General features: G+C 40.9%; 1 protein-coding gene across 8 annotated transcripts in view; it reads right to left on the minus strand.

Moving 5' to 3' along the window:
* The window catches only part of DCLK2 (doublecortin like kinase 2), a 149,629-nt gene that overhangs the window by 27,323 nt on the left and 99,116 nt on the right, over positions 1 to 23,190 (minus strand). For 4 of the 8 annotated variants that reach the window (XR_861308.3, XM_011237755.3, XM_034661538.1 and 1 more), the window contains 5 exons: positions 10,771 to 10,843; positions 9,857 to 9,965; positions 8,189 to 8,246; positions 835 to 954; positions 451 to 597 (listed from right to left, as the gene is read on the minus strand). Coding sequence is in view for 7 of the 8 variants with exons in the window: in XM_011237755.3 (XP_011236057.1) it covers positions 451 to 597; positions 835 to 954; positions 8,189 to 8,246; positions 9,857 to 9,965; positions 10,771 to 10,843 (507 nt within the window). In the remaining variant the exon portion in view is untranslated. Of the gene's footprint in view, positions 1 to 450; positions 598 to 834; positions 955 to 8,188; positions 8,247 to 9,856; positions 9,966 to 10,770; positions 10,847 to 23,190 lie in introns of all 8 variants that reach the window. The other 4 variants (XM_002929697.4, XM_034661537.1, XM_011237753.3 and 1 more) reach the window with 1 other exon arrangement.

Raw genomic sequence — 23,190 nt, forward strand, 5'->3', positions numbered from 1 at the left:
ATCTCTGAGTCTCAGTTTCTGTACCTGCAAAGCTGAGATAAATGGACTAGATTATTTCCAAAGTTCTGTCCTGCATATAAACGAACCATCATATTCTATTTCTGTCTCCTATAAGCTCCTAATTCTATCTCTAACTAAATCTTCAGAAGTTTTGCCTCATAAAATAATTTTCTTTCTTACCTTTCGTCAGCATACCATCAATCAAAATGTAAATAGAAACGTTTTCTAATGCCTGATAAACAGTAAATGCACAAATACATATCAATTCAAGAAATCCATTAATAACCTATGATGATTGACTTGAGTCATGGTGATTCTCTAAATTTAAAATCTCTCAATCCCTTATTGCAGGATTGGTACAGACTCTAAAGTGATATTGTTTGCATGTGATCACGTCATTTTAAAGGAAGAGAGGCATTAATTAGAACAAAAAAAGCAGAGATGACATACCAAGAGGTTCTCTGGCTTGATGTCTCTGTGCACAATGCTGAGACCATGAAGATACCTGAGGGCGTTGGCCAGGTTGTACACCATCGCACTGCCATCTCTCTCAGTGTACTTGGTCGAAGAGGTAATTGCATCAAAGAGATCTCCCCCCTGATGGACACATAAAAGAACACAGCAAAATGTCAACAGTGACAATCCTATGAAGGTAACAAAGAAGGTTCGTCAGCCTGGAGTAGATGAAAAAATGACACAAGCCCATGAACAATTATTAGAAATAACAAAAGTTTCAAGGTAGCAAAACATGTTTCCAATTAGGGTCTTCAAGAACATGATAAGTCTTAGGATTTGGCACCAACGATAGCTCTTGAAATCTCTCCATCCTCTTACTTTGACCAATTCCATCACCAGAAAGAGCTCAGTAGCTGTTTCCATCTCCTCAACCAGCATGATGATATTTGGATGTTTCACCCTGCGCAGGATGGACACTTCATTCTCAATCAGGTGCTCCTGTCAAAGGAAGGGTTTAGAGAGGTGGATCAGAAACCACAGAACCCTCTGCTCTATCTTTATATTCTGGAAGATGCACTACTGTGGATTGGATGCCGAGGGAAGCATCTCCCTTGGTACAAAGACAAAACCAAGGACAAGTCAGTGTGACATGTCATTGTCACTAACAAAAAGGAACTGATATCCTTTAAAGTGTCCCTTGAAAGGGCTCAGTGGTGCCGCCCCAGCACATAAAACATATTGCCTTCTTGTCTCTTCATTACCTCCAACGCCTTACGAGGTCATGACACTGAGAAAGCTTGGGCACACAGCACTGTGTTTTGTGATTCAGCTGAAACCATTTTTTTTTTTTTTAAGAGAGAGAACGAGAGAGAGTGAGAGAGAGAATGTTAAGCAGGCTCCAATACCCGGAGGAGAGCCCAACACGGAGCTCAACCTCACGACCCTGAGATCACAACATGAGCTGAAATCAAGAGTCACATGCTTAACTGACTAAGCCATTCAGGCGCCCCTGGAACCACTTTTTGAGTGTACACTCAAAATCAAGATCAAGTACACAAGGAAATTTGCATGCGTATGGAATATAATTTGAGCATTAAATTTCCTGTTTTTAAACCATTACTAATATGAATTTGAATTTCATGTCGAATTTATGAGAAAAAGAAAAGTTCTCCCTCTCTGGCTGGGTATGGAATCACTCACCAGAAGGATGTTCCTTACCGTCTTGTATTTCAGAAATCAGGAAACACAGAGTACCACAGGGACCACTGCTTTCATTTTAACTCTAACCACTTCCCTGAAAATACTACCTGATTATCAATCCTGGTGAGTCATGCAGCTGGGATCAGCACTGTAGCAAAATGTTTACCCACAGCATTAAGGAATTATTCTCAATACACCAAACATGAATCATGAACAACTACTGCTTTATTTTTATGAGACATGAAAGTATTTCAATAATATCACATTTGTTCATCCTCATTAGCTATAACAATGAATTATTTTGAATTTAGGGTATGCTCTGTTAAATTAACTAATTGCCCTCTGACACGTTCTGGGTTTTCAAATATAACTTTTATATAAAACGTAACCATATAAGAGATAGTATTGGCTACTTAAATACACACAGATGTATACACCCGTGTGTGTGTCCCTCAAATTGTCCCTTTCACCTTTGCAATCCTGAATCTCAGCACTAAATTCAATGTTCCACTGCAGTGGTAAGATAATCATCTCTAGGTCAAGATGTCATTTAGGTTCTCCACTTATCTTCGTGCATCCTTGTGGACATGTCTTTTTACTCTAAGCCACCTTAAACAGCCTGACAACAGATGAAGTGTACATTACAACATTAAGCAATGAAGAAATCTGTGCAAGTTCCTGCCCACATGGGCCATTTCCCCAGCGTTGAATGCACCGGGCTTGTCCAAGTAGTCACTCAATAAATGTTGGCAAATGACAGGGCAAATGCTAAACTGAAGTAGGAAGAGAAAAGAACCAACACTTACTAGGAATCTAGTCACTATTTGTCAGTCTCTCTGCAATGAAAGTACTTGTGGTGCAATGTCTTAACACTCTATCCTTAGAACAGTCTTCTGAGGGAAAATGCAAACCTAGGTTTCTGACGTCCAAGGCCACATTTTTTGTACTATACAATATCACCTTTTAAAAACAAATGCTTCAGTAAAAGCCAGAATTTTTCAAAGTGAAAATGATAACTGCAAAGCGGGAAATACTTAATCCCTTGAAAAGATAGGAATGAGAGGGAGTATTACAGTGAATTGGGGGTCAAGGCAGAACCACACTAGGCTTTGTGCAGGGAGGAGAACCTATACCCCTTCATGAGCAGGGGTGGGAAGTCCATGCCCAGCTTGGGACTCAGCAAATGCTTCCAGATCTCAGACCCTAACAAACCTTGGCTGGGAGGCCGGGCACAGGGCTGTGCACCGGTTTCCAATCCCTTATGTCTAAGTTTCAGAGCCACAGCACCAAGCAGCGAACAGTGCCCTGGTCCCTCCCCAGGCAAGCAGCTGTACAGCCAACTCCTTGTGGCCGCAGAGACAGACTCAGCAAACGCTCCGAATTGCTTCACTTGCTTCGAGGCCTCTGGATCATCTGTGCCAAGTTTGCCCTTTATCACACTAACAAGCAGAGTTAGATGTACTTTCGCAAACACATAAAGGTGAGCAAATGCATTCCTTTCACTCTCTGTGAAGCCAAGACGACAGGAGTACTACCGCTGCAGTAAGAGAGGCATTTTATTCTAAAGCTAAACGGATCTATCACTTCAGCTCCACCCCACCCTCCCCATTGCCTCTGAAGTTGGAGGAGTCTGTAAATGTCCCTCTGTTCAGGGGCTCCGGTAGGGATGCTACTTGAGAGTGACATAGTGAAATAATCCCCATCACCAGTACCCCAGGAACTCTCTCAAATCCCAGTTAAAATAAGAAGTCTACCACCTAGGGAGACAACATCTCTCAAAAGTTATTTTTTTCAATAAAGGCTCAAGAGAAAGTCTTCTGGGAACTGTGCCGTGGAACTTCCCCTCAGCCCACCAGCACCGCTACATTGGGAATACTGAGCAAGTCTGCAGCACGCCGCCCACCATTACTTGTTAGCCCCGTCCAGGCTCCCCTTCACGATGGCAAAGGTTCTACGTGCTTGGTGAACGTTTCTGTCGGAATGTGGGGGGTGTTAGCCTTTGTCTCCCCACCTCTGCCCGTGCCTGTAAAACTGTCCGGGAAGGAACGATCGGCTTTTCAAATGGATTATCATTGGAAGCAAAACAAAAGTAGCCCGTAAAAATCGTTACAAATGTCATCTCTGATTTCTGTGGAATCACTGTGTCCAATACGTAAAAACACTCTCTAGATTACATCTGCCAGGAAAAAAATCCCTCTCAATACAATAGGAAAGTCACTTCTATCTCGAGCTGCCCTGAACTTAGATTATTCAGCCATCTACCATTATTCATGTTAAGTGATTCAGGATTCTAACTCCAAATAATTTACATATGAATCATTTCGTGGCACTGTTCCAGGGTTCTGAGTGAGAGTAAATAACAAAGAAAACTGCTAACTTGGCAAAGGATACCACCTCATCTTTGGCCATGCTGGTTTTTAATGTACGAAAGAGAGAGAGAGAAAGAGATGGATTAGGGAATAAACAACTCTCCCAAACCAAACTAACCATCTTGTCTCTACCCCGCCCCAGCCCCACAAAGCAGCCCTTTCCTCCCATGCCTGCTGTCCTGCTGAATGCACCTGGCTGCCCAAAGCTGACGTTGTCCCCCCAGCCCCTCCCTTGTCCTCTACCACAGCCCATCAATCCCCAGCTCCTGCCAGGCCTACTTGCTCAGTAGCCTCTGAACGTCCGTTCACTTCTATCCCTATTGCCTGGCACCGTTCTTACTTCTCTCAGTGCCCACTGTGCTTGTTCCAACCACTGCTCTCCCCCTGCTGTAGGAAGGCTTCTGTTTACCTTGCTCTCCAGCAACTAACAGTTCTGAAGTGTCTGAGTGAATGAACACATCATGCCTTGCTCTTGGCCAACAGTGGCTTTCAGCTGGATTCCACATTGTTTAGTCAGTATTGCTCTCCAGTAAGACGGAGAAAATGTCCAAATCACCCCATGTGATTTCTGTGGTAAGATGTATGTAGCGGATTGAATAATGGCCACCCAAAGATATCAAGGCCTAACCCCTGGAACTTGTAAATATTACCTTATTTGGAGAAAGGGTCTTTACAGATGTGATTAATGATTCTGCAATGAGGAGACAACCCTGGATTATCTGGGTGCCATCACAGCTGCCCTTATGAATGGAGGCAGAAGGAGATTTCACAGACAGAAGAGGAAAAATAAACACACGGAAGAGAGGGGGATGTGAAGACAAGGGCAGAGATTGGAGTGATGTGGCTGCAAGCCAAGGAATGCCATCAGCCACTAGAAGCTACTCAGAGGCAAAGAACAGATTCTCCCCTAGAGCTCCAGAGGGAGTATGGATTTCAGACTTCTGACCTCCAGAACGGTGAGCGAATAAATTCCTGCTGTTACAAGCCACAGAGTTTGTAGTACTTTATTCCAACAGACTCAGGAAATGAATACAATATACGTTTGGATTTGTGTTGTGCTTGGGCCCATTGCGTGTAGGTGACGAATGCATAACTGTTGGAAGAGAAGGGCAGACCACTCTGAAGCACCGTAACAGAGAGCTCAGAGCTTCGTACACTATGCACATCTAGTAATCATTTAGAATGAACTGTTTAGAATATTAGATATCAAAGAATTCTTCAATTTACAAACACTACAGCCTTCTCAATGGCCTCCATAAATCCAGCCCCACAGCAAATCCTGCAAAAATCTCCTACTTAGAGGGACCTAACCTGCTTTCCATCCTCTGGGCCTTTGCTCACGCTGTGCTAGCCCCTGGAAGGCTCTACTTCCATCGCTGCCTGTTGAAATCCTACCCACTGCTGGAGTTCCAGCTCAAATGCTTGCTCTATGGTGCCTTCACCCATCACCTACTTCTCTGTCCTGAGCTTCCTCTAAACTCCCATATATTATCTGCAGAACTGGTATTAATTTATACGAGAGATTACCCTATTCCTAGCACAGTGTCTTGCACACATAACAAATTTTAGGTAAATGAGTCAATTAATTTAATAATGTATATGTATATGACAGAAAAGCAAAGAGAAGGCCAGAAAGGTTAACATTTTTTTTTCTCCAGGTTCTTATTACATGAACAAATGAATAAACTGAGCTTGAATAGGGAACATGGCAGACTGCCTAATGTATAGGCTACATAGTCCACTAGCACAAAATTCCAATCACTGCCCTGCCTCTGAGTGACTTTTGGGAAGCTCTTTAATCCGAACCTCTGTTTATCAGTGAAACTGGCATATCTTGTTCAGCAAGTCATTAAAGGTAATGCGCAAAATTCCTTTATGTCAAGTCTGGAGAGATAATACATTTTGGTAATTTAGTTTCTGTGTACAACCCACAAAACAGAAGTAACCAACAACACCCCAGAATAGTAGCTGATTCCACTATGCCTCCCCCTAAATTTTGTTTTAAAAAACAAATTCTCTGTATCATTTTTTTCTAAAGATAAAATTCAATGGGAAAATTAACTTATTTGGAACAAATCAAGTCTGTAAGTTGTAATTTTATATAGTTAAAGTGGAAACAGTTGCTCAAATAAGCAAAATGTGAGGACGGAAATAAGTACATGATCATAAATTATAAAAACAGAATGACATTCAGTGACAAGGAAAAACAGACCCAAATGTTTAAAGTGATCTAATCATTTTCCTCAGCACTTTGTGTAAAAGACTAACGTGTCTTTGCACATAAAGAGCTTTTTTCAACAACTACAACAGCTGCTTAAATTTTAATCAGGTAAACAACAGCCCCCTACCATAGTCTTTGTTTGTTTTACTTTTTTGATAAAAATACTTGCTACTTGCTTAGAGCGTGACTCCCAAAATTATAACACATTCTGCTTAAATCCCACAATACCAGAAAGAGCAACGCTTATTTACATGTGGGGAAAAGGCTTTGCAGTTAAAAATTTAATAATATTGTTAGAACAATAAGTAAAAGCACACAATTATTTAAAGGAAATTAACTGTAGGAAAACCTTACTTATTCAAAGAAAAGGGGGGCATTTTGCACAGTCTCTGCTTCATTAGCTGTCATGGTGTTTAAAAAAAAAAAAAAAGGACAAATTTGCCTTTTGCCTTTCTAAAACTTCACTATAATAATATTTTAAACTTTCTGTTAAAAACACATAATTTTGTAAATTTCCAATGAAGACTAGTTTAGGAATTCCATAAATATAAAATCATGACTATCACTTCAAATTCTAATTAATTATACATTTGAATTCCTGTGGCATGTTAATAATGTTAACATTATTAATACTAGTATATAAGACTAGTATTTCTCTACATGTTTTCCATACCTTAATTCAGTTATTCCTCACAATAACCTTGTGTCTTAGATACTATTCACAACCACATTTTAGAGGGAGAAATAAAAACACAGAGGGGTTAAGTAACTTTTCCAAGGTAGCACAGGAAAGAAGCAGCAGAACCAAGACTAAAACTTTATACACTCGGGCACTAGAACAGCACTGTTCAACAGAAATAGAATGTGAGCCACATACAGAAATCTAAATTTTCTAATTCCCTTTTTAGTACTAAGTCTACAAAAACCTACTGTGTTTTCTACATCTACACTTCAATTCAGACTAGCCACCTGTGAGTTCTAGAGCCTGCTTTCTTAACTGCTATGCTACAAAAAAATAACCTAAAAAGGTCTTTGTCATCCCTGCTACAGAATATTTATCTTTTCAAACATAGTTAACATATCTACACTTCAGCAGAATTTCATCATTTGGTCTTTCCCAGACCAGCTGGAGAGTAGGACAGAAGAAAAAAAGTTCATGGGCGGGGGGGNGGGGGGGGGGGGGGGGGGGGGGGGGGCAGGCAATTCTTCATGGTGTTTCTGCACTTCTTGTATCGGCTTTTGTTACAAACTATCTTCCCAAGGGTATTTGTAACACAGAGATCTTGGAGATAGGGTCTCCCTCAAGGGTATAGGACAGATTGGTTTCCTGACCTTGATCATAAAAATAAAGTTTTCCTCTGGGGCAAAGTTTGGATAGGTTTGCTAGCTGCACCCTCATAAGACTGAGGTTCACTAATCTTAAGGATCCTCAGCTGTGATCTAAACCTATTCTGCGTACAGCAACCAGCAGGGCCCCTCTGCATCACTTCCATGGGACTTGGGAGCTAAGAGAACCAATGCTACCTGCTGTGCCACGAGTTATAAAGTGTTTTGTCTCTGACCCAGCAATCTTGTGTCTTCAGCCAGCATCCATAAAGCAAGAAGGCTAACTAGTTAGTTGGAAAGTAAGGTAAAGTCTTGACTCATTACAGTTCATGATACATCTTTTGATCCTTGCTGGATTTTGATACAAGCATTTCCCAAAGAAGAGAACTTATATTTTCTATAGCTAGGACCAGATCAAGGCGATTTATTGTTTTAGGATTAAAGTTTTTAAAAAAATGACAAGAAAGAAAAAGACAGGTTGATAGTGCTTCCCCCATTATCATCAGTGGTCTATTCCTATTAAGGCCTTGTCAATGCCCACTTAAATTCTTTCACCACAGTAAACATCTCACCAAGTTTCTCAGTTTCGTTTACAGAACAGTTACGTATACTGTACCTTTCCACAACATTTGGCTTTGTCTATAATCTTCAGGGCAAATTCCTTTCCAGTGGACCTATGAAACGATCAGAGAAAGGCAATTTAAAGACACAAAGATACAATCATTCCTGATTTCCTCTACTAAAGGAAACTAAGATATTCTTCTAAATATCTTTTAGAACAGGAAAACAGTTCAACAAAAAGTACTGCCTTCCTCCTCTGTAAATCAGGGATGATAGTGAGTGGGGACAGGGAGAAAGGTACCCAAAAAAAGAAAAAAAAAATCCAAAGCTACACTGTCAGTCTCATTTTATAAATGTTAATAATTATAATATTAAATAATTCACATATTGAAAGTACTTAAACTCTGTTGTATCAAAGTGGAACAAGAAATTTTTTCCATACTTCAATCTCAAAACAGTTCTCTTAGGAGGCAGAATAAAATTAAGAAAAATGAATCGAAGTAACTAAAATTTTTCTATGATCAATATCTTTACATTAATCTATGAATGACTAAAAAGCCCTAGGCTTTCAATATCTCTCAATCTCTCTCTCTCTCAGCCAAAACTCCAGCTGGGGCCATTTTATCCACACCTTTAACTGCCTGTATCTGGTAGTAAAGAGATCATTTACTTGGACATGATGTTGACTTTTAATCACCTCTAACATAGTTTAATCTGAACACGCCAAAAGGTACTGTTTAGTTAGGACGCCAGTTAGACAAAGAACATGGCAGTATTCCTGGAACACATCAGTTCTCTCCAGTGCAGATGCCTTAGCCACACGGAAGAGTAACTTTCCTTTATGTTGCTCCCCCATCACATTAACCAAACCTGGACTCAGATTTCTAATGAGTCTGTAGAAGTCGTATTTTAGATGCTTAACTTGTTACCTGGGTGCCAAACTGTGCACCAGATGAAGTCAAAAGACTCAGGGGACAGTGTCCTCTACAAGGAGCATGAAAGCTTCACTGGAGATGCGGTGAAATGAAAAAGCTGTAGTTACGACTTTTGGAAAACTCCCCACCAATAATAAAAATTACCACTTCGAACAAGTAGGCTATTGCCCTATAAATACAAAGACTCTAATTTCAGTCTTTTCCAGTTTGTGTACTGTTTACAAAAGGCTTGGAATTTAAAAGAATTTATTTCTTACCACTTGAGAATTTAGGACCTGAAACAAAATAAAGTTGAATAAGCAAATATATAATTTTCATATAGGCAAAAGTTGGCTGACACTGATGTGAACAGAGTCAGAGCTCATGTATCCTGAACTACTAGTCTATACAACTAAGTATTAGTTGATAGGCTTACTGTGGAGTTTAAATGGGTTAATAATATAAGCACACCACTGAGAACACGCCTGACACAGGTAAGTGCTATAGGAGTTTGTTTTTTTTTTTAATGAATCTTATTCTTTCCTATTCCTCTCTGGTTCATGGATGAGACCTGATAAATCTCTCAGCCCAACTGCATACAAAGCAAGTTTATACTCTGTGTCTACACCCATATTTTTCCAGGTCAAATTGCCTGAGGACTTATAAAACAGCTGGTCCTAAGAGTAGACTTTTTCAGGAGCGGGGAAAAGAGACCTCCCAGGAAGGGCTTTCATTCATTCGCTCAAGTAAGAATAAACTCCAGGGAAGAAATATAGGTAAACCAATGATTATCCTCACTATCCACTCACCTGTCCATGCACTCTTTGACTACTGCAAAATTTCCATCACCAATAACCTTCCCAATTTTGTATTTCTCAAGAAGAGTTGATGATTCAGAGCACCTGTTTCCATTCACACCTGTACAAAAGGATAAATGCAAAGTCTAGCAAACACATCAGCGTTTCATCTTGATTCTTACATATCTGTAAAATAATAAATTGCAATGAGATTCATTTCTAAATCTATGGTGAACCATTAGAAAATTTCTAAGCATATTTTCTGAAGAGAACACCTAAACACCTAAATCTCCAATTTCCTTTAGACCTTGTTGTGAAATCTAAAACCAACATAATCAATAAACCTAACACATCCCTGAAATATCAACTGAAATAAGTAAAAGGACATTTAACCTAAGCTTTGTAAACTTCTTTATTAATTCTTGGGGAACGGGATGATGGTGGGGATTCAATCTTAAAAATTTTCTAGTAAAGAAAACTGTACCCAGCTGGGATACCTGTTAAGGTAGAGAGGATCAAAGTCCTCTCAAAAGGGGGAGGAGAGAGAAGCAGGAAGAGGAAGTGGTTAAAAGGATTATTTTATACAAAGTATCCCCAAAGCCCAGCACATACCAGACATCCAATGAAGAAAAGCACTTTTGCTCCCTGAGAGAAAGGAAAGTCTACATGTAGGACTTATGAGCAGACTGCCACTAAGGAAAAATAAAGGAAGCCCAAGTGTAAAATCTGAAATTGGGTTAGCTTAATTAAAAAAAGAAACTTTTATGTATCTTGAAGCGACCTCACCAAGGCTCACTAGGCTAACTGGTGACAGGATTACATCCCTGTTGAGGAAGATGATAATTTAGCACAAGTGGGTTTTGGGTGGCCACCAAGTTCACGTGGACAACTTCCTTTACAAAAGTAATCATCAGATTGAGGACTACCTTCAGGACTCAAGCAACGAGCAAGTTCCGGTCCACCATTTACATTGGAAGAAGATCTTCCGTGCGCAGAAATCTGCTGAAAGAGGAGAGTGGCCATTATTTATCAGGAAAATTTACACATCTTCAGCTAGCTAATCTTTACAGAACAGAAGATGCTTGTATTGTGCAAGAGTATAATGTTACAAAAAGAGAGAAGGGATGTCTTTCTCCCTCATTCCCTCCCTATATCATTAACACATTTCTTCCTTAAAGTATTTTCAAATCAGAGTGGATATCAGGGAATTGATCATGTGTTGCTCTCTTTGATACTGTTTTACTTTTGACCTCAATGGAATAAAGTAAAGGAAACTATGACGGCACCACAGCAGAACAAGGTACTGATTAGTGGCATATAAGGTTTAGAATGCTAGGTAATTCCAAGACATGTCAGCACAGAGTCCCCAGATCCCACAGCCACCCTGTGGTGGACCTCAGGGAGCCCCTGCTAAGGTGGAGCCCTTCTCAGAACTCAGCCCCAGGCCTAGGACTGAATTACCTTCCACACCCTCCTGTGGACTCCAGATCGAGTGCAGCCCGGGCTCGACCCTCTTCTTCACGGACCCTAAGACAGCAAGAATTCCTCCTAACCATTTTAAAGACTTTTACTACTAGGAACCAGAGGGAAATAAAAGATAAAACTAAAAGATAGGTTCTAACTCAATAGGGCTGAAGTTCCCAGTCCAATACAAAAATATCTCTAATTCTTAGAAGAACTGAAAAACTCATATTATGACTATTACTCATATCGGGTTTATTATTATGTCTGCTTAGGGAATTTTTTCTTTATCCCTAAGGGCTCTTAGGCTTTTGAATTCAAATTTTTCTCCTTAAATTTTGTCTTTCTTTCCCCTTTTCTTTTTTTAACTATTCCTTTCAGGAGCTTCCAAGGTCAAAGGACTTACCAAATACTGAGAAGGCTCTTCAACATTTTTTGTGTTAGTGAAATTACCTGCCTGCCTCTATGCCCAAACTGTCCTGGTACCTCTACCCCATAATGATTGTGCCTTATTCATGACTGCATCTCCCGTACGCAGCCCAGTGCCTGGTACACACAACACTGAATTCATACTTGCTGACTAAAGGCATACATGACAGGGCCAAGCCAGGGAGACGCCCGCCCCAGAGAGCTCAAAGTTGGACACACTGGGTCTACTCTCTTCCTCTGGATGAAGTAAGAACCTCACAGATCCTGAGTCTGGCTCAAAACCCAGGAAAGCCCAATACTTACACACATTGCTTCAAACAGGATCATCCAGAAGTTCTTCTGAAATAAGATACGAGCCTCAAGAATAAGAGGCATTAAAACTTGGTCTATTTTCTCAGATCCCATGTCACCACCTTGTGTGGACAGTAAAGCCAGCAGTAGCGTGTACTCTTAGCAATACGAGGCCAAGGAAAAGCAGTTGTGAGAGACAACAAATCAGCCCCTGTCCTGAATGGCAAACGTGCTTCTCACAGGTTTTGTCTCCTTCACTCTGACATGGAGAAAAACTGTGTAGCAACATGGGTGTGTGTGTCGGGTCCCTTTCAGCCCACCCTTAACCTGATGACAGTACCACAATACTTCACGGACTCCTCGGAGTTCGATCATTTGGTTTCTCACAAGGTAACTGGTGGGTAGTGTTTCAAAATTTAGCTTTTCTGCTTTGTTCTATTTCTTTGCAGCTGGAATTGAAAGGCAATTCCAAAATCAGCTGTAGTTTATGCTAGAATATTTAAAAGCTAGCTCATTTAAAACCCAGGCCCAGAGAGGGGACTTCAAGGGAAGCCTGAAAGAAAACCACAAGGTTCTCCAGTCAGTTCTGTTTCCACAGCTACAACCCTGGTCCTGGTCCTCCTTCGGCTTCTCCTGGCACCTCATCAAAGGCCTCCTTGGTTACTCTCAGTCTCAGCCATTCCACACAGGATTGCCAGGAAACTTCTCCAAGGATAGTTCTGATGTGACCCTGAGGATCCAAAACGCCAGTGGGTCTCTGTGACCAACAGAATAACCCCCACAGAATAACCCCATCGTTTGTCTCACTGCCTGCCTGTCCAATTTATTTCTCATTGCTTTTTTTTTCCCATGAATTTTATATATTAACTCAATTTTTTCTTTAAAAAAAGATTGTATTTATTTTAGAGACAGAGAGAGAGAGTGAGGACGGGCTGGGGAAGAGGGGGAGAGAGAGAATCCTAAGCTGGCCCTACACCCAGACGTGGAGCCTGATGTGGCCGTTGATCTCAGGATCCTGAGATCACGACCTGAGCTGAAATCAAGAATCAGATGCTTAACCGACCAGGCCACCCAGATGCCTCTCAATATATATGTTTTCTTAAGTTGCTTAAATTTCCCAAGTCTTAATTTTCTGCCCTGAATATAGGGATAGTCACAAGACCTACCTAGTTCAAAGAATAGCAAGAAAATTAAAATTAACTCCTACATGTAAACTCATTTAACATGTAAACTCACTGACAGGTAACACTAACTCAGTATTAGGTATTAGTATACTTTGCCTTAAAATATCTAGCATAAAGTCTTGAATCCAATGACTGAGAAATGTTTTCAAATTATTGAGTGTACAATGGCTATAAGATATCTTTTGCTAAATAATTCATTTCAAACCTGTTACTCTTCTAATCTCACCCTTCCTAGACTGAAAATTGCCAGTCACAGGAATAAGAGATCCAAATTAAATTCATAGCAGCCAACCTGGAAACAACAGTGCATAGTGACTGGTTTACCTGCATGTCTAAATTTCACAACCCAGAATGGGGCAGCCCCACACCCTCAGGCCGCAGCTGGTCGAATCACGGTGCTGGGCAGGGACCTTCTCTCTTCTCAACACTCAGAGCCTAGGGAAATGTCCAGTATGCAGGCCCACTGCTGACCATCCTGAGACCTACCTTTGTCCCTACCCTCCCCCAGGCCCGCTTGCTTAGCTCTCCTGGAAGCAGGTAACATCCTTCTCCCTTTCTTGAGCTAATATGAGTAAGTTTTAGTTCACTGCAAGCTGATGTGTTCTAACTCAAGGGCTCTCTAAGAGGGAGGTCTTGGAAGGGATTAAAATGAAGTCATTTTTGCCTCCGTATACATTTTCACATGGATGGGTGACTCCTCGGAGTATCTACTAATTGAGTTCCTGTGAACCACTGTAACTTTCCCAATGTTTGTTTTGATTAAACCTCTACTCCGACCTAACCCAAGTCCCTGTACAGCCCAGCAATTACAAACACAGCATGTGCTGGGATTCACAGGCAGCAAGGAGAAAGACTGGGAGACAGAGGAGGTGTGGACACTGAATCCCTGGCAACTAAAAGACAGCAGGTCCCAGGCCTCAAGGGAGGACGTGGCACGTGGTGGGGACCAACTGAAAGGCTACTTTCACATGCATCCGACAAACATGTCATTAAATCGCCAGTAAGTGCAGCTTACTTAGCAAATAATGATGGCAAGAAGAGCATTTTTCCAAAACTCTCGAATTGAATTGTTTTTTTTTTTAAAGTATGAAACCTCAAGCATTTACCAAAAAAACAAAATCAAAGACCTATATAGAGTTAACAGGAGGGACCTATCTAATTACCTGTCCCAAATAACGTTCCTTTATTTGAAAATAATGCTTAGAAAATGAAAACATGAAGGGGAATCATTTCATGACAGCACAGCTGAACAGGGACATGACTTGACACAGGAACATTTTGCCTTTCCTCCCTCAGCAATAACCGACGCTGGGCTGTTAAAGGATATAAAGATGAAGTGACACGATTGCTACCACCCAGGAGTTTACAATCTTATGAGGAGACATACGTGCATGCTTCAAACCCTTCCAAGAAACCTCTACACTCCAAGAAATGGTCTGTTAAGGTTCTGGTGGTAACAAAGGACTCTGACGACCCGTGAGAGGGAGCCATTTTGCTAAGGCATGAATTTGCGCTCATAATGCTGGAATCACACAGCCAGTGATTAAGTTCACTTGACCTCCCAGTAATGAAGCTTGGTGCTCTCAGGGTACAAGAAAAGCTGGGTATTCACCAAGATCCCTGGACAGATCCCCGACAAATGTGAAGTGTCTACTGTGAAATATAAAGCAAAGCATTCCCAGTGCCCCGAGAGACACGCAGACAAAGAGCAATGCAAAAGCAGGGGATAAAGCAAGGACGACAAAATTCTCCCTGTTTCCCAAAGCACAGTTTCTACATTTCCCTGCTCCTGCTCAGAGAATTATTCTCCTCTGGAAGCAAGGATTGAATTAGCACCAGAGATTAAAATATGGCATTCCTGATTAAACCTGTCCCACGTCTATTGTAAAACTAACAATTTTTATTAAAATCTCTTAAAATGCTAATGAGCGTTCATGCTGCCATCAGCAACTGCAATGCTGAGACAGCACAAAGACAGTGCCTAGATGCTGCATGTTTGCAAGACCTCCTCAATAAAGCATAAATGGATGGCAGCATCTGGGCTCTCTCGAGATTTTCTTCCATAATTACTAACTGGTTCAAAAAGATGTGATTATGTTTAGGGGTGGGGAGGAGAGGGGGGCGAATTTCCTGATGAGGTCCTGATTGGTCAAGGAGACAAGATGATGGAAAGGACTGGAGACAGTGATGAGAATGTCACGAGACCCAGCACTGCTGCCCCATCTACCTGTGTCTCTGGGAGCGGCAGCAACTCCATTTTCGAGTAGCCAAGGAAAGGAAAGGCTCAAGAATCTGCTTCTGCTAAGTTGTTTTCAGTTCTTGTTTTTTAAAGAAAATTCAGTTCCTCGGCTGCACTAGCCACATTTCAGGTGTCTAACTGCCACGCGTGTCTGGTGACTACTATACTGGACAATGCAGATAACAACATTTCCATCAACTCAGAATGTTCTATTGGACAGCACTAGTTTAAGCACTTGAGAGAAATATATATATTTATATTTAAATATTTATATTTATGTTCTTTCTTTTAAATGGAGTACAATTGATATGCAGTATTACATTACCTTTAGGTGCACAACATAGCAATTGGACATTGACATACATTACAAAATGTTCAGTCCAGTAAGTATAGTTACCATCTGTGATCATACAGAGCTATTACAATATTATTGACTATATTCCCTAGCTTATACTTTACACCTCTTAATCCCCTTCACCTATTGCCCATCCCCCTATTACCGCCCCCCCGCAACCACCAGTGTGTTCTCTGTATTTCATGAGTCTGTTTCTGTTTTATTCACTTCTGCTAAAAACTTTTTTAAAAGACGTGAAAATAGAGCAGAAAAGGCTATAACATGTTCTCAACTGCTAGCATCATTTAAAAAGGCATTCATGGCTGACTGAGTGCTATGTACGCAATCATGGCTGATAATGAGTAACATTCCAGCTCTACATTTTTAGCCAAGAAGTCAAGTCAGAGTGCCCTACATTAAATTTCTTTGATAAGCAGATTATTACAACTTCTACAAAACTTAAAATTTAAAGAGAAATGTTAGGTACCACACTAAAAATGTAAAGTTTTATTCAAAAACAGGCAATTCTCCAAGAAAAGTGAAAATGGCTAGATCAACAGCATATTACTATTGACTTTTGAGTATAATGCTGGACACTACTTCATTCTGACTTTTCATAAAAGGAAGCACTTGAACAGAATCTAGGAGGTATTCTTGTGTAGTGAGCTGACTTTCTTGATGCATCTTGGAAAATGGCACTATGTCAGTTTTTAAGTGGCCTACTGCAGGGGTCAAAAATATGTTCCTCCCAAAGGCTAGAGAGTAGTATTTTAGGCTTTGTGGTATGGTCTCTATCACAATTACTCAGCTCTGCTATTGTAGAATGAAAGCAGTCACAGAGCACATGTAAACGATAAGTGTGGCTGTGTTCCAATAAAACTTAATTAAAAAAAATCAGGCTACGGGCCAAATTTGGCCAGCAAGCAAAATCTTGGTCTACAAGAACTTTCTTAGAAATCTAATTCTTACACTCTTAAACTCTAGAATGGAATAACCCTCCGGGTATGGTTTTTGCTATAAAGCAGTGTTTCTCTGGCCTTGACTATATCAGGATCACCTGGGACGATCTGAAAGCTTCTTCTGCTAGACTGCACCACAGAATAAAGAATCTCTGGGGTACAGCCTGGGTATAAGTACTCTTTTTAAGTTCCACAGGTGATCTAATGTGTGGCCAAGGTTGAGAACCTCTGTGGAGGAAGTTTATGGCAGCAACTGTCATTCTTCAGCTACCTTAAGTTCTCTTTGTCACTCATCCAACAATCTAACCATTGCAAGTTATCTCTAGCCAAAAACAACTTTCTCTTTGTAAGAAAAGGAAAGAAGACACTAATTACAGTTAACTGAATGCCTACTTTGTGGCAAGTCCTGAAATGAATACATCTTATGAGTTAGGTATTATCATAATCTCCATTAATCCATAAAGAAACCAAAGCTCAGAGAGGTTATATAATTTGCCCAAACACCACAGCAAATGTGTGGCGTCAGAATCTAAATCCAGGTCTGACTCCAGAGCCCAGGAGCTATTTGGCTATTCTCACACTGTGCCCTGCTCTAAGAAGACAATAAGAGAAGTCTTCCAAGGCTATTAAATTAACGTAGGGATGACACCCAGTACAAGACCTACTCATCAAAATATTCATTGTGGTATATTTAGAACATGCTTTCAGATTATAGCACTATAGTCACATCCCTGTCATTGAGTCAAATACTGTACAAACTGATAAGCAAATCCACAGCCTTTCCTCACATAAAGAGAGCTTAAGAAAAATATTTTTCTTTAAAAAGATGACCTCTGCAATGTATTGAAGATTTTTTTAAGTCTGTATTACCAGATATTACCTGTAAGCAGATTTGCTTCCATTATCATTTTTGTGGGTTTAAAAAAATATTTAAAATATCATTTCCACTAATTAAAAGGGAAAGCCAGTATGAATTATGATAAATGCTAAATCAGAAATGCATTTAAAAGCAGAAATCATCCAAAGAAGATACACAGATGGCCAACAGACACAAGAAAAGATGTTCAACGTCACTCATCATCAGGGAAACGCAAATCAAAACCACAGTGAGGTGTCACCATACACCTGTCAGAATAGCTAAAAATCACAAACACAAGAAAAAAGTGTTGGTATGGATGTGGAGAGAAAGGGATCCTCATGCACTGCTGGTGGGAATGCATGCTGCTTCAGCCACTGTGGAAAACAGTGTGGAGGTTCTCAAAAAATTAAAAATAGAATTACCCCATGATCCAGTAATTCCACTATGGGTATTTACCCAAAGAAAATTAAAACACTAAGTTGAAAAGAGATATGCACCCCTATGTTTATGGAAGCATTATTTACTACAGCCAAGATATGGAAGCAACCCAAGTTTTTAATGAATGGATAAAGAAGATGTGATATATATAGATATAGATATACAAACAATGGAATATTATTCAGTCATATAAAAGAATGAAATCTTGCCATTTGCAACAATATGGATAGATCTAAGGGTATAATGCTAAGAGATATAAGTCAGAGAAAGACACACGATATGAGTTCACTCATACGTAGAATTTAAGAAACAAAACAAAAAGAAAACACAGACTCTTAAATATAGAGAACAAACAGGTGGTTGCCAGAGGGGAGGTGGCAGGGGGTGCGAAATAAGTGAAGGGGATTAAGAGTACACTTACCGTGATGAGCACTGAGTATAGACTTGTTCAATCATTATATTGTAAGCCTAAAACTAATATAACACTATGTTAATTATATGTGGATTAAAAGAAATTAAAATAACTCAAAAACAGAAATCTTCATCACTTTTATATTGGATTTGTGATAATCTACTCTGAAATACTTCACCATTAGTAATGCCATATGAGAACAATTAATCTGAATCAGCACCTAAAGCTTGGTAACATACAAAAAGTATTCTTATCTGTAGCCAAACCTCAGACTTGCTTTTATTTGGCTAAATTAGTGGCACCTGGTATCTGTGATTGGTGAGGAGTGGTAAAATAGTGAATTATCGGCTAACCAGAAGCCTCGGCTGGCACACGCACAAGCCAACTCAATAGTCCATGAGAGGGGCTTTGTGGAACCTGCTAGATTTGTGCCTTTCTGTTCCTAAGTACCGCTGCCACTCCAGTGGACTGACTACATGGGCCACCAAAGCCTCCACGGAATCTCTGCATATCCCTCTAAGAGAGCCTTTCAAACAGTGTTGGCTTACTGGATTCTGAGCAACAGACAGGTGGTATAACCATGCCCACCTGCTAAAAATGTCTGCACACTTTCACTGTGACGAATCGTCCATTTCTAGGGTGCCAGGGTACTAGGAGAGGTGCCTCCCTCTTCAGTCTAAACTATGCAAGTTACCATTGTCGGTCACTGGAGCACACCAATTCACTACAACTTCTAAGTCTTTTTTTTTTTTTTTAACTTTTTTATTTATTTGACAGTGAGAGATACAGCAAGAGAGGGAACACAAGCAGGCGGAGTGGGAGAGGGAGAAGCGGACTTCCCCGAGCAGGGAGCTCGATGCGGGACTCGATCCCAGGATCCTGGGATATGACCTGAGCCGAAGGCAGACGCTTAATGACTAAGCCACCCAGGCTCCCCCACAACTTCTAAGTCTTAATTCCATACAATAATCTTCAATATACTACCAAGAAGAATTTCTAATGGGCCACTTTCATGAATCAGACAGCACTGAAGATTAATACATGAGTTGCTTATATACAAATAAAGTTCTTACCCCTGATCCTATTTATACACTGATTTGCTTGGCAAACTCTCCCTCCAGCCCCATGAAGGTGGGCTTCAGCCCCACTGAGCCACTGACCCACCAAATGCCTCTCTTTACTGAGCAACCACAATGTGCAAATCACTGTCCTCAAACAGTGTCTGAGATTCATAATGATGATTTATTTTGTTAGGCCACTGAAGTCTTCAAAACTGCTTAGTCCCTCTTTTGTTTTTGTTTCTGTCAACAAAATCAATTATGTTCGAAGATGAAGTCACCATCCAGCATTTCTGGGGTAATAAAAAGAGTATAAAAGTAGTCAGTCTCTCAGTACTGAGGATTATTAACTAGCTTTAAATAACCAGAGAAAAACCAAAGCTCCAGGGAAAAGCAAAAACGTCTAAGGTCAGCGGCTACTGTGGATTTACATTTCACAGCTTCGAAAAGAAGTTTTGAAGTTCAGAAGGTCAAAGAGTTGCATTTTAGCTCTGCCAATCAGTATGAGATACTACCAGCCCTTTCGTCACACTTCACAAATCTGGAAAATCTTTCACCACCAGCAGACCCAGGAGACATCATCAGATAAAATATCAGCACATCAGGCAGTTTATAATCTCAAGATGTTGGACAGTGTTCCAAATGTACTTTTTTTTCTTTCTTCTTTCAACCAACAAGAATACTCACAGTAGACAGCCTCTGGGCATACACTTCCACATCAAAACGTGAGACATTTTATTCCTCAGTGTCCACAGATGTGCCCCTGACTCGGAAGCCTTAAGTTACTACAGCCTTGAAAGTCCTAAACTGGGACAGGGATGATGAATTAAATTCCAGGGAAATGCTTTCTTCATCCATCTGGCAGCTGATGACACATTTAGTACTCTTTATTGCCTATCTGTCCCAAAGAAAATGCTGTGATTTAAGCACAGAAAATATTACCACAGGGAAAGTTATCAGCTAGATCGAAGGGACTCTGAGGGGCTTGGGCAGACGAAACAGGAGATCATGGGCTGAGGTCAAGAGGAAGATGAGGATTAAGAAGAAAACATCAGTGGTGGTGGGATTCTAGAATTTGAAGGGGAGAGAAAAGAATGGGCAGGGGGTGATCAATCAGGAAAACAAAATAAGAAAATTGATAAGGAGACAGACTTTTGTGGGCCTCAAAAAGGAAAATGGACAGAAACCTATTTAGGGAACAGGGGCAGCCTCAGAAAGAAATTCTGGGTGGCTGATAAAGAGAGGACAGCAGAGAGAAAGGGTATGGTAGCCTCCAAAATGGTTCCCCTAAGCCTCACCTCCTGATTTTCATGCCCTTGTGTAGTCCCTTCCCATGCTGCACGGAGCTGACACGTGACTACTAAGCTATTATAGAAATGGTGGTATCTGACCTCCAAGACTAGGTCATAGGCAGGAGGCCTTCTGCATGGCATTCTCTGGCAGATCGCTTGCTTTGGGGAAACCCAGCTGCCATGCTCTGAGGATACTCAGGCCAACTTATGGAGAGGTCCCCATGGTGAAGGCCTGAGGCCTCCTGCCAGCACCAACCCGCCACAAAGCAAAAGAGTCACCGTGGAAGGGGATCCTCGACCCCCGGCAGAGCCTTCGGGTAACTGTAGCCAGGGTGCACACCTTGACTACAACCCTGGTAACGATCTTAAAGTCAGAACCACCTGGTGAAGTTGCTCCTGGATTCCTGACCCACAAGAACTGTCCAAGACAGTAATTTTTTTACTGCTATTTTAAGCTGCTAAATTTCAAAATAACCTGTTACTAAGCTGCCTTACAGAGTAATGGAGCTGGACTATAGGCAGAGGGCAAGAAAACAGAGACGAAGCACAGAGTCATGACAGAGAGAATGCAGAGGAGGTAATAAAATCTGAAGTCTGACTTCTCTCACTTTCTCCTTCCTTCTTATATACTGCTACGGTGAATTTTTTTTCTTTTTGAGTAAAACTTGCCTCATGGGAACACTGAACCTAGAAATTTCAAGGCTTACAGTAAGAGAGAACAGCAAAGCTATTCTAAGTGCTTTCTCTATAGTTAATTAATCTCAACCCTGTGTGCTAGGTCCTATTAATTCTTTTTTTTTTTTTTTTAACAGGTAAGGGTGATGTGACTTGCCCAAGATCATATAGCTAGTGAGTGGCTAAGCCAAGATCAAACCCAGAAATTCTGGTTTCAGAGCTCATGCTTTTAACCACTATACCATTTGATGTCCTTCTCCAAAGGGTGGCATCGAAGCACAAATGAGCTCTGGGCTTCGTTCTTTGACACTCTTTCTGTGTAACCATACTATGGGATGCCACTTCCATCTGAATCCTCTGACTTGTCTTGGTTCCTCTTAGTTTAACTGATTCACACTGAAACACTCACAGAAAATTTTAATTATTAAGGAGAACTAAAGAAGAACAAACCAGAAAGAGTCCAGAGATGCGACATACCCTCCTGACACAGGCCTAGTACAACTTGGCATGAACTGGCCTTACTAAAAAGGCCTTTAGGCTCTCCAAGTGTCTGCCTGTAGGAGGCAGCCTGATGTCAAGATAAAGCCTGGGGTGCCCTGAAGGTGGCTTGTTTCTGGCCTGCAGAACTGCCTCCTTCCCAGGTGAGCATCACCGCCCAGTGGTCGTGCCCTAGTAAAGCCAGAGTCTCTAAATCCATACAAAAGCAAAACCAGGTTCTAATACCTAGGGACTAGGTTTTGGGGAAATGGCCCAATGGAGACCTCCTAGGTAGCCCTAGTAACTCATTTTATGAAGTTTTGGTCTGACCATGTTGTTTTCAATCATCTGTTTAACAGAATGGCCTTGCTTTCTCACTGTATCCTTAGGGGCTAGTAAGGGTGATATGCATGGGTTCTGTTTTCAAATCCCAGCCATACTGCTATGCTAGAAATGGGGCTTCCATGCCAGGCCCACCATGTAATGTTATCTCATATCCAGGTACCCATATGTGTGCTGGGCCTGGACCCCACTATCTTGTTCCAGTCTATGTCAACCTTAACATTACTCTGTTCCATTGCTGGCTTCCAAAGAAAACCAATAACCCTAACCTCTTGTGAACCTTGTCATTTTACTAAAGCTTTTTGGGGTCAGGTAGAAGTGCTGGGCACTTCTCTATCTTTCCACCTGCCTTCATCCACTGAGACCCTGAGCAAGTCACTTCACATCTCTGAACCTCAGTTTCTCCATCTATAAAACAAAGACTAAAGTACAGATCTGAGATGACTTTGTTTTCACATTGTAGGTTTCACATAACTAGCAAAACCAAAAACTTATAATCGAGGTACAACTAACTCTCAGTTATCCTAATGTCTTTTAGTTTTAGATTTAAAGAACCCTGACTGCTTGGTTGCCACCCTATTTCTTACACTCCCATCCTGCAAAAACTACTCACCATTTGAAGAAAGTTTTCCTTCCCCTCTTGGTTTGGTCCAGCCCTTCAAAGAGCATGATCTTTTATAAATGCATATGAATGCAGCAGAAAAGTCTTTCTCAAAGAGTAGGATGGGGAAAACTATGAGGACTTTTCTGTGAAGAGGTGGGTTGCTTCTGTATTTCTCAAATCTTTTTCAATGAGCAAACAAAAAAAAGCCATGGACACTCTGTGGTCAGAGATTAAACATCACAATACGACCCCGTTTTCATTTTCAGTTCTTCCTATGTCCCCACCAAAACAC

This window comes from Ailuropoda melanoleuca, chromosome 5, assembly GCF_002007445.2.
Source record: "Ailuropoda melanoleuca isolate Jingjing chromosome 5, ASM200744v2, whole genome shotgun sequence".
Classification (NCBI taxonomy): Eukaryota; Metazoa; Chordata; class Mammalia; order Carnivora; family Ursidae; genus Ailuropoda; species Ailuropoda melanoleuca.